At 39.4% G+C, this 12,518-nt stretch overlaps 2 protein-coding genes across 2 annotated transcripts; both read left to right on the top strand.

Moving 5' to 3' along the window:
• The first annotated feature begins 5,248 nt into the window (after positions 1-5,248).
• LOC127286147 (uncharacterized) lies at positions 5,249-6,083 on the top strand. The gene is made up of 2 exons (XM_051312461.1): positions 5,249-5,255; positions 5,368-6,083. The coding sequence occupies exons 1-2, from the start codon at positions 5,249-5,251 to the stop codon at positions 6,081-6,083; spliced, it is 723 nt and encodes a 240-aa protein (XP_051168418.1).
• A 19-nt stretch (positions 6,084-6,102) lies between these two features.
• Positions 6,103-9,141, top strand: LOC127286146 (uncharacterized). The gene has a single exon (XM_051312460.1). It carries the CDS (start codon positions 6,103-6,105, stop codon positions 9,139-9,141), a length of 3,039 nt encoding a protein of 1,012 aa, XP_051168417.1.
• The last annotated feature ends 3,377 nt before the right edge of the window (positions 9,142-12,518 follow it).

Here is a 12,518-nt window from a genome sequence, read left to right as displayed (position 1 = left end):
GCTCTGTCACGGGCGAATCGTCCATTATGTAGCTTAATTGAAGATAGCTTAGCTGTGGCATCTCAGGCTAGAATTTTATGAAGTCTAGATGCTTCTGGTATCTTCTCAATACCTTCGCAAAAGCTCCTCCAGCCGGATGCTCTTGCCTTGTCTATCTCTTTCTTATAGGAATTACGAGCGTTATGGTACAAAGCCCATGCCTGTTGATTGCTACTTTTCTTTGCTTTATGCAGCAACATTCTTACCTTACCCCTAAGACTTTCCAACTCTGCATTCCACCAAGTAGTTTTCCTGCTAGTTTCAAGTCTTTTTGGGTTACAGTTTCTCTCAAAAGCGGAAATAATTGAATCCTGCAGAAAATTTGATGCAAGTTCCAACTCCTCTTCTGTACCATAACTGGTAGGAAAGCATTCCAGGGAGTCCCTAAGGTCTTCACGATATGAAGACCAATTGGTACTTCTAGGATTACGACCCCACCTAAATTCACGAGCAGCTGACTCTATTCTGAACGCTATAAGTATGTGGTCTGAAAGTGAGTCTTCATCTGACACTTTCCAATCTTGCACTTCCTCCCACAATGACCTCGAACAGATAGTAATATCCAAAACCTCCCTCATGTTTTTAATAACAAAGGTAGTCTCGTTTCCCTGATTAAGGAAATCTAGGTCTGAATCAACTAGAAAGTCTAGAAGTTTCACACCCTTATCATTGATGTCTGTACTACCCCAAATAACATTGTGTGCGTTGGCATCACATCCCAGAATCAGAAAAAGTCCCTCCTGATGACAGTACTCCACCAGTCTTAACACTTCTTCTGGTGGTGAAGGTTCATTTTCTGATCCCGGAAAGTAACCAGAGGCAACAATCACCTCTTTGTTACTTCCATTTTTATCTCTTTACATGACTTTTATAACTGCCAGATCTCGACTAGTTAACTCTAAAAGAGGAAACGCATTTACTCCTTTATAGGCGATACACGCCCTAGGTGCCAATTCCTGTGGTGAACTCACTAACTCCCCACAGTTACTTAAACCTCTAATCTTACCTTTGTAAACCCAAGGTTCTTGAATAAAGGTAATAGCTGTATGCATCGCTGTCAAGCTCTTGGCTAGAATTGCCGTTGCGCTTTTACAGTGATGCAAGTTAATCTGCAAACATTGAATTCCGTGGCCTGTCAAGTTCAGGACTGACCCTCGGAAACCTTCGCAATAATCGCTCCCGAAAGAGACGATCTTGCTACTTCAGAGAAAAAGGCGGTTCCTAACAGGGGTCCTTGCCTCCTTCTCTTCTCCTGTTGTGGAGAAGCGTCTGAGTCTTGTCGGCGCGGACGCTTTTTCGTGTCCTGACCGACAGACCCAGCTTTGCTTTTAACAGGCATAGAAGTCGAGCAAGAAGCAGGTTGAGACCCTTGCCAGTTCTGCTCCCTAAGCCTCTTCAGCCTTCTTTTTGCGCTGCCACTGAGCTTTTTACCCTTAACGGATAAGCTCGCCATTAGGTCTTCAACCACAGGAACAGTGGAACCATGGGACGGTGCCGAACTGTTTTGCGTCAGAGCCTCAGAACTTAATGGTTTCCTTTCAGGTTCCATTTCGTTGTGAGGCGAAATTGCCGAGGTTGAAGGTACCGTTAAAGGTGCCCTTTCTTCCTGCGGCAAAATCTCCGGCCCTGAAACCCGACTCTCCGAAGAGTGTTCGGTATTCTCGAGCGAAACACTTTTGTTTTTGTTCTCTGTAGTATTCATATAGATCCCACGAGTACAGGGGAACAGAAGGTCCATCCTCACAGAGCACCTTATGCCAGGATAAGACTAAATACTACTGAGATTTCGTCTGGTGTCTCAGAGTCTCTGTTTGCGATACCTTCATCACGACCCCGCAGAACGCCAGAGCGACCACAGATTACCCAGCCCGGCACAGTCGCCACCCGAACTTTACGAGTGCTAAACATGTGCAAGACTGAAAGCTAACCCACACCTGCGCCAACCCTCCGCAGGAGCGAGATGAATTTGGTAACCCGTTTACCATTCATCCATCGACACGGCGAAGACATCTTGGATTGGGGGGGCTAGAAGACTCGCGCCTCCTTACTCCAGATTCCTCGCCCTTCAAGAAAATGGAGGGGCCGTTTCTCGGTTGAATTTACCCGAGCACCTAACTCCTCCGCTTCTAGTGGTGGTCATTTCTGCCCGCCAAAGGTCGCATCCTCACCATTCAATTTCCCCTAACTTTCGGACGGTCCCTCCCTCACGAGAACAGGCCCCCACAGAATAGACCTGCATCGTCCGTCACAGTTTAGATATTACAAAATTAAAAAATTTTAATTATCTACTATTTCCAACTAGCCCCAGTTCTGGGTCTGACATGACTTTCCTAACAAGCACCGCTAGTCGCAGTATAGAAATTACAAAATTAAAATTTTAATCATCTATTACTTCTGGCCAGCACTAGAGCTGGATCTGACTAGAATTTACATAACATAGCCAGATACAGTCTAGATATTTCAAAATAAAAATTGTAATTATCTATTACTTCTGGCGAACATCAGTGCTTGTTCAGGAGAGACCTTCCATATCAATATCGCTAGAAACAGTTTAGATATTACGGAAACAGTACCTAATCCTGTTCTGACCTGACATTCCAGATTAGCATCGCTTGACAATGTTTAGATATTGAAAAATCAAAATTTGAGTTATCTAGACCTTCTGGCCAGCACCAATTTAGGGTCAGTCGGGACTTTACAGACCTCTGTCTCTAACCAGGGTTTGACTAGTGGCTGTATAGCACTAGAATTGGGCCAAGCTAATCCTGGCAGATTATTGATGTTAGACGTTATTTTGATTGCGCCAGACTTGACTCTAGATATTCAAGAAAAATTTTTTTACATGGGCGAAAGCAGCAAATGTCTTGAGTATTTTGAACCCTATTTGAGCCAAATCACTTGAATTTTTTCAAAAAATCACGCCCACAGTGATGATGGCCCTTTTTTAGATCTTTGACTTTATTAATAATTTGACTATGTTTCCTTTCAACGAATTTAAAGTTTTGTTTCCTTTTCTACCTTCGCAATTTGAATTTGGCCGCCACTTCGTTTTCGCTTTACCCTCTCTCTCACTAGCGTCCCATACGCCCTTCCACAACTCACAAACGCCTTCACATTGCAAAAAAAAGGAAAGGGATGGCTTTGAACTACGACGTACCAGGCAGTTATAACTAATCATCGGAAGCAATAAGTCGAAGTGTTTGTTCTCCCGTTGCCGGTCTTTTCTTTTCAACGCCAAGTGGCAAGTAAGTACTTGTTTCAAATGTTAAACTTTGTCAGTAAAATATTGTAATTTTGAAGAAGAATAAAACTCACATTTTTTTTGGTACTTTTATGAATTTTTGTCTTTCCTTGTCCACACACAAAATTCATTTTAGTTTATTTTTTACTTTAACATTTTTTGGTCCTTCGAGCCGGATAAGGGAGAGACAATAATTCCATATTAGATAAATCAGATAATTCAAATGTACTATTTAGTTGCTGCCCTGCTGCAGCCGCCTCGAGCAGGCTTGATGGTTATTGCTTACCTTGTGCTGCCGTGCTGCAGCCGCCTCGAGCAGGCTTGATAATTCTTACTTACTTTCTGCTGCCGTGCTGCAGCCGCCTCGAGCAGGCTTTGATAAATCATATTTACAATTGCTGCCGTGCTGCAGCCGCCTCGAGCAGGCTTGATAATTCACACTCATTTTCTGCTGCCGTGCTGCAGCCGCCTCAATCAGGTCTTGATAATTTATACTTACCATTGCTGCCGCGCTGCAGTCTCGAGCATTCCTTGACATTTCTTTGTTTCACAGCTTAACAAGTTACAACTTTTTCGTGCTCAGCCTTATTCTCATTTAAAGTTATAATTCATCGTTCAGTGCCTTTTTCCATTCTATCAACATGAAGACAGAAACGCTACTTAAAGGACAAGAGACCTTGCGACATGCAATTATTAACCTGCATGACACCATGATCTCAACGCCGAAAGAGAATCTGTCCATTGGGTTTCTGCGTAGCCAAACAGAGCTCCTTAAATCTTACTTCTCAACATTTCAAGAAAATCACTTGAAGCTGGTATGTAAGGAATCAATCGAAGGTGAGACATATTTTTCTGATAATCACTTTCAGCATGTTGAATCATATTTCACACAAGCTTTAAGCTTCATTTATGATGCCCAAGCCATCATTGAAAGATCGATAGGTAATCCTATTCAACTACAAACACAATCTCGTCCCACTCTCCCAACACACTTGCCAAAGATAAACCTCCCACCCTTCTCTGGTAATGGTGATGATTGGGAAACCTTTAGGGACCTCTTTCAATCAATTGTACACAATGACCCCTCGTTAAAACCTGTCCAAAAACTTTATTACTTGAAAGGATTAGTTCAAGGAGAAGCAAAGGCTGCTCTTGATGCAATCGCAATAACAGATTCCAACTACAATATTGCGTGGAATCTTCTTCTATGTCGCTATAATAATAAGCGACTCCTAATATGCAACCATCTTCTAGGCCTAACTTCTCTTTCAAAAATGAAAGAGGAAAGCGCTGCCGGTCTTCAGCAAATTCTTGATAACCTCACAAGACGAATAGATTCCTTACGAACCATCGGTCGTCCCGTAGAGCATTGGGATGACTGGTTCATTTTTCTAACTGTTCGTAGTATGGATCCCATTACTCGACGTGACTGGGAAAATCAGTTAGGAGACAATGATACGATAGCGACCTTTCCTGATATTAAAGCGTTTTTACAACAACGCATTAGCGCTCTCAAAGCAACTGAAGCATTAATTCCTCATAGGGAAATCACTTCATCTAAGCGCTCAAGTCGCAACGATCATCCCAATTACCCAAGCAAATTAAAACTTCTAGCTACATCCACAGATCAAAATTGTGCTGCTTGCCAAAACCAGCATTATATTGGTCATTGCCCTGAATGGAAAAAATCTAATTCTTTAAACCGCCGTCAAACTGCTGCTAAGTTGAAGCTATGCTTCAATTGTTTACACTCAAACCATAATTATAACAATTGTCCATCCAGATCTCGCTGTCGGATATGCGAAGCATCGCATCATACAACTCTTCATGATGCTATGGTCCGCAAAAGATCGAATTCTGAAAAAGCACCTTTCTCACCACCCAAAAAAAGGCTACCAGTCCCGCCTCGTCCCCCCTCGCCTCACAACCCTCAGACACTTTGAACCCAAATTCGTCAGCCTCTTCATCATGACTCGTACTTCTCGCAACTGCCAAAGTCACTCTCAAGGCTTCGAATCAAAACCAATTAAATGCTCGAGCCCTACTTGATCCTGGCTCTGAAGCCAGCTTTGTTTCACGTTCCCTAGTACGTCGTTTAAATCTTCCTGTGACTCCAGTAAAAGTCTCGATCAGTTCCTTAGGAAACAAATCAGTTGAAGCAGCACACGGTCGTGTTGTCCTTGAACTTATCCCTTTAAATTGTTCACTACCTATTAAATTAAATGCTCTAGTTCTACGAAAATTCGGTATAATCGCTCCGACGCGAAAGGTTCCTCTACAGACATGGCCTCACATTCAGAACCTCAACTTAGCTGATCCTGCCTTTACCGAACCTCGTCCCATTGATATAATCTTAGGCGCGGATGTTTACGGAACTTTACTCCTCGATGGAATTCGTAAAGGTCATCAAAGTGCACCAGTCGCACTTCGGACTGTGTTCGGGTGGGTTGTCACCGGTTCAGCAGAGGTTCCAAATAAATTTACCCAATCAAACACAATACTGACCCTGAACACTCACCACGATGACAATTTAAATGAACTACTAAAACGCTTCTGGGAACAAGAAGATATAAGCGGCCCTCCGATAAAATCCATTGAGGATCAAGAATGTGAGCGATTATTTATTGACGGTTGTCAACGTCACATTTCAGGTCGTTACAGCGTTCGACTTCCTATACGGCCGAACGCACTATCAACACTCGGAGAATCACTACCGAGAGCCAGACAAATGCTCAATGCTTTGCATAATAAATGGAAAAACGATAATGTATTAAAGGCTTGTATACTCTCGCTTCATGTCTGAATACATATCACGAGGTCACATGCGTCTTCTCTCTCCTTCAATCCATTCCGACAAAACAAAATCCATCTGTTATATTCCTCATCACGCAGTTTGGCGAAATGCAGATGGTCAAAACAAAGTTCGCGTAGTCTTTAACGCATCAGATAGAACCTCATCGGGTATAAAATTGAATCAAATATTTTATACAGGCCCGAAACTGCAAAATAATCTCTCAACAGTACTGATGCGATGGAGACTTCATCGAGTGGTATTTTCTGCAGACATCGAAATGATGTATCGTCAGATTCTGGTGGAGGAAAGAGACATTGACCTTCAGCGCATTGTTTGGCAGCAACCAGGTCTTGAGGATGTTGATCACTTCCAACTCCTTACTTTAACATATGGCACGTCCTGTGCCCCTTATTTAGCCATTAGGACATTGCACCAGTTAGCTGCAGATGAGGGACAGAAGTATCCTAAAGCAGCAAAAGTTATACGCGATAATATTTATGTCGATGACATATTTACCGGAGATAATGATGAGCTCTCAGCCATTCAACTTCGTGATGAATTAATTAGCCTCTTAAAATCAGCCGGAATGCATTTGAAGAAATGGGTTACCAATTGCCCGTCCCTGTTAAGCAATCTTCCCGAAGATGACTGTCTGCGTCCAACCTGGTTGCATTTTAAAACAGAAAATCCCATCACCGCCCTGGGAATTGCATGGGATCCAATCCACGACGAATTTAGGTTCAGAGAACCAATAATTGATCAAAGGAATGTTCCCACGAAACGAAGAGTTTTAGCCGCAATCTCTAAACTATTTGACCCAGATGGTTGGCTAAGCCCTGTCATCATCGTAACAAAGATCCTAATGCAGGAACTCTGGAAGGCTAAAATTGATTGGGATACACCTCTCTCAAACCCACTGTTAAAAAAATGGTCATCAATACAATCTAGTTTATTCGAAATTAAAAATATTCGTCTTCCACGCTGGATTCGCTTACGTCCTGGTGATGAAGCCGAAATTCACGGATTTGGCGATGCTAGCAAACATGCTTTCGCTTCAGCTATCTACATCCGCGTGACCACACCAGAAGGAAAGCATCATTCGCAACTTTTAACAGCAAAGACTCGCGTCGCCCCTGTTAAAACCATTACAATTCCAAGGTTGGAATTATGCGCAGCCCAACTAACGGTTAAGTTGCTAAATCATGTGCTCACAGAATTAGAAATTTCTATTAAAGCTGCCTACGCCTGGTCTGATTCCCTTAATGCGCTCAGTTGGATAAAGGCAGATGATCCTTCACGATGGCCAGTTTACGTCGCTAATCGCGTGTCGTACATCCAACGAAACCTTCCTAAGGCGTCTTGGCGGTATACTCCAGGTAAAGATAATCCCGCTGACATTGCTAGTCGCGGCGTGGATGCTCGATCTCTGATCGATTCGAATTTGTGGTGGCAAGGCCCTGATTGGCTTTCCAAAGACTCCACGACTTGGCCAACTTTTCCAAAATCGCAGATAAAACTATCTAAAGAAACCATCACGCCCTCGACCTCTCTTCAAATCCTCCTTTTGCATCAAGACAACGCTATTATAACTCGCTTTTCTAGTTTGACTCGTTTATTAAGAGTTATAGCTAGATGTCTAAGATTCCAACTTCTTTTAAAACCAACATTAGAACGTACTGAACTCCTTCGACTGCGATTAACTTCTGACGAAATAAATCAAGCGTTTCTCGCATGCGTTTATCTTAGTCAGAACTGTAGTTTTGAAAAGGAATTGGAAAGCTTACGAAAAGGGAATCGGCCGCGACAAAGTCCTCTTTTGCCATTAAACCCTTTTATCGATCAAAAGGGGATATTGAGAGTTGGCGGCCGACTCACAAATTCTTCTTTGCCTTATGACCATCGTCATCCGGTTATCTTGCACGGCAACAGCCCACTAGCAGAATTAATAATCCAATGGGCTCATAAGACAGCCTTGCACGGTGGATTCCAATTAACTTACTCGCTCACTGTTAAGCGAGCATGGATCATTCGCGGCCGAGTACGAGTCAAAGCTCACATACGAAAATGTGTGACATGTGCCCGGCAAAGAGCTCAGCGATCCGAGCAGCTAATGGGAAATCTTCCTTCTGAAAGAGTAACCGCCAGTTATCCGTTTGAAAAATTGGGCGTAGATTATACAGGTCCTTTCCCCATCAAACGGACTACCGGCAGAGGTGCTCGAACTACTAAAGGTTATGTAGCCTTGTTCGTATGTCTAAGCTCGAAAGCTGTGCACCTCGAAGTGGTTGGGGATCTTACTACACAATCATTTCTTGGTGCGCTCCAGCGTCTCATCGGCCGTCGTGGAACACCTTGTGAAATATGGAGTGACAATGCCACCACTTTTCACGGAGCCGATGCAGAACTTCGTTGGATGTTGCGTGACGCCAATGTCGATTGGAATGTTGTTGAAGACACATTAGCAAACCGAGGTATAAAATGGAAATTCATACCACCTTCAGCACCACACTTCGGCGGACTGTGGGAGGCCAACATCAAAACAGCAAAGTCACACCTGAAGAAGACTATTGGGACACGTCCTCTTACATATGAAGAGTTATCCACATTGGTTGTGGAAATTGAAGCGTGTATGAATTCTCGCCCTTTGCTTCCAATCACTGGTGATCCTGAAGATATTGATGCTCTCACCCCGAATCACGCTTTACTTGGCAGAGCTCTGTATTCATTTCCTGAAGCATTAACCATAAATGAGAATTTGGACTACATTACTCGTTGGCGTCTAGTTAAGGCATTAAGGGACACTTTTTGGAATAGATGGTCTCGGGACTATATTCATACACTACAGCAAAGAAATAAATGGGCAGTTAAGAAACAAAATTTACAAACAAACGACTTAGTGCTAATTCTCGATTCCTCATTGCTCAAAAGGGGAAGTTGGCCTCTTGGTAGAATTATCAAAGTCTTTCCTGGCAGTGATGGGCTTGTTCGTTCTGCCTCTATCCGCACTGCATCTGGAATATACACTCGTCCCATTGCAAAACTATGCTTACTACCAACTACTATGTAAAAGAGTGCACTCTTATGCACATTTCCAATAATTGTATCAAGGCGGGCGGCGCATCATTATCTTCTTATTTCGTTTCTCAAACGAGGCGGGCGGTATGTTAATAATTTGACTATGTTTCCTTTCAACGAATTTAAAGTTTTGTTTCCTTTTCTACCTTCGCAATTTGAATTTGGCCGCCACTTCGTTTTCGCTTTACCCTCTCTCTCACTAGCGTCCCATACGCCCTTCCACAACTCACAAACGCCTTCACATTGCAAAAAAAAGGGAAGGGATGGCTTTGAACTACGACGTACCAGGCAGTTATAACTAATCATCGGAAGCAATAAGTCGAAGTGTTTGTTCTCCCGTTGCCGGTCTTTTCTTTTCAACGCCAAGTGGCAAGTAAGTACTTGTTTCAAATGTTAAACTTTGTCAGTAAAATATTGTAATTTTGAAGAAGAATAAAACTCACATTTTTTTGGTACTTTTGTGAATTTTTGTCTTTCCTTGTCCACTCACAAAATTCATTTTAGTTTATTTTTTACTTTAACAGACTTAATGTAATGCTGCATATTGAAAGATAAACAGTTTTTTTAGAATATTTTGCAACTGAATAAATATTTGTTTGATTATTATTTTTTTAGTGTTTTTTTTTGTTAAAAATAGTTATTGACAACAAGGAATGCACAAAAAAATTTTAATTAGAACACACACGAAGAGAAAGAATTACAGACATTTAAAAATATGTATTTTCATTCCAATTAAGACTGCTACTATTAATATTGCAAATGTATCATGTCTACTGTTATCAGTTTAATTAAAACTTTTTCTGTACAAAGAATTTACTGTCACTAAATTGATTACATGGAAGGGTGGTTTTTGACAATAATTGTTAAAATTCAATAATTAATCAAATTAAGATATATAAGACTATACCTATTTGTTTCCGAAAGTACATGAATAGAAATACTCACAAAAACTTGACTAAAAATAAGTATAAACAAATGTTAAAAAGGGGGATACCATGTCAAGAAAAACGTTGTTAATGATAAAACAGAGCAATTTCAATTACAAAATGTTCCTTCTAAACTGAAAAATCAGGTAAAAAGTAACTTCAATCTGATTCAAAAATTTCGCAAACAAATAACTTCATAAACTATATTGTAATTCTAATATTGAAATAGTAAAATTAAAACCTTTTTTAGTATCTTGACATATGTCCTTCAAATTTAAGGTTATGTTTGATCCATGTCATTAATTACTAGAGACATACGACATTGGATTTTAAGGATATATTTGTTTTAATTTCAATATCATATAAAAACAAATAAAACAAATCGATTATAAAATATTCACCGTTGCATTTTTATTCTTAATACAAAAAAACATTTATTAACAAATTATATTAAAAATAATATAAGAGGCCTGGGGAGTTTATATATAATGTCAGAACACAAACGCAATTTAGGACAAATCTTCGATGTCTAAAATGTATTTAAAAAAACACACATAATTATACAACTTATAAAAATTATTATAAGACTAAAATACTCTTTAAAATACACGCACAAACGAAACTTACATCTAAATTTCCAGTTCCAAAATTTATTCAAAAATACACGCAAAATTAAAAAATTAAAAAAATTATTTTGTGACTTCAATACTCGCGTAAATACACGTGCAAAAGCAACTTACATCGAAATTTCCAAATTTAAAATTTAAGCAAAAATAAATGCAAAATGGTGAAATTGATAAAAAATATTGCAACACGAAAATAGTTGCGTAAATACACGCACAGACGGAACATACATCGAAAATTCCAAATTTGTAATTTATGCAAAAATACACGTCAAATTGTGATATTGCTAATAAATATTTCAACACAAAAATAGTCGCGTAAATACACGCATAGTTGGATCTTACATCGGAAATTTTCCAATTGGAAAATTTATTCACTAATACACGAAAATTGGTAAAATTGAAGAAAAAAATTTGAGACCAGAATTCTCGCGTAAATACAGGCACAGACGGAACTTACATCGAAAATTCCAAATTTGTAATTTTTGCAAAAATACAAGTCAAATGGCGATATTGATAATAAATATTACAACACAAAAATAGTCCCGTAAATACACGCACAGACGGAACTTACATCGAAAATTCCAAATTTGTAATTTATCCAAAAAGATACGTCAAATGGCGATATTGATAATAAATATTTCAACACAAAATAGTCGCGTAAATACACGAAACAGACGGTACTTACATCGGAAATTCCAAATTTGCAATTTATGCAAAAGTACACGTCAAATGGCGATATTGATAATAAATATTTCAACACAAAATAGTCGCGTAAATACACGCACAGACGGAACTTACATCGGAAATTCCAAATTTGCAATTTATGCAAAAGTACACGTCAAATGGCGATATTGATAATAAATATTTCAACACAAAAATAGTCGCGTAAATACACGCACAGACGGAACATACATCGAAAATTCCAAATTTGTAATTGATGCAAAAATACACGTCAAATTGTGATATTGCTAATAAATATTTCAACACAAAAATACTCGCGTAAATACACGCACAGACGGAACTTACATCGGAAATTTTCCAATTGGAAAATTTATTCACTAATACACGAAAATTGGTAAAATTGAAGAAAAAAATTTGAGACCAGAATTCTCGCGTAAATACAGGCACAGACGGAACTTACATCGAAAATTCCAAATTTGTAATTTTTGCAAAAATACACGTCAAATGGCGATATTGATAATAAATATTTCAACACAAAATAGTCGCGTAAATACACGCACAGACGGAACTTACATCGGAAATTCCAAATTTGTAATTTATGCAAAAGTACACGTCAAATGGCGATATTGATAATAAATATTACAACACAAAAATAGTTGCGAAAATACACGCACAGACGGAACTTACATCGAAAATTCCAAATTTGTAATTTATGCATAAATACACGTCAAATTGTGATATTGATAATAAAAATTTCAACACAAAAATACTCGCGTAAATACACGCACAGACGGAACTTACATCGGAAATTCCAAATTTGTAATTTATGCAAAAATACACGTCAAATGGCGATATTGATAATCAATATTTTAACACAAAAATAGTCCCGTAAATACACGCACAGACGGAACTTACATCGAAAATTCCAAATTTGTAATTTATGCAAAAGTACACGTCAAATGGCGATATTGATAATAAATATTTCAACACAAAAATAGTCGCGTAAATACACGTACAGACGGAACATACATCGAAAATTCCAAATTTGTAATTTATGCAAAAATACACGTCAAATTGTGATATTGCTAATAAATATTTCAACACAAAAATAGTCGCGTAAATACACGCATAGTTGG

The sequence above is a fragment of the Leptopilina boulardi genome, unplaced genomic scaffold (genome assembly GCF_019393585.1).
Source record: "Leptopilina boulardi isolate dan_hultmark-lab unplaced genomic scaffold, ZJU_Lbou_2.1 LbouV2_350, whole genome shotgun sequence".
NCBI classification, from domain to species: domain Eukaryota; kingdom Metazoa; phylum Arthropoda; class Insecta; order Hymenoptera; family Figitidae; genus Leptopilina; species Leptopilina boulardi.
This window is presented reverse-complemented; position numbering and strand designations above follow the sequence as displayed.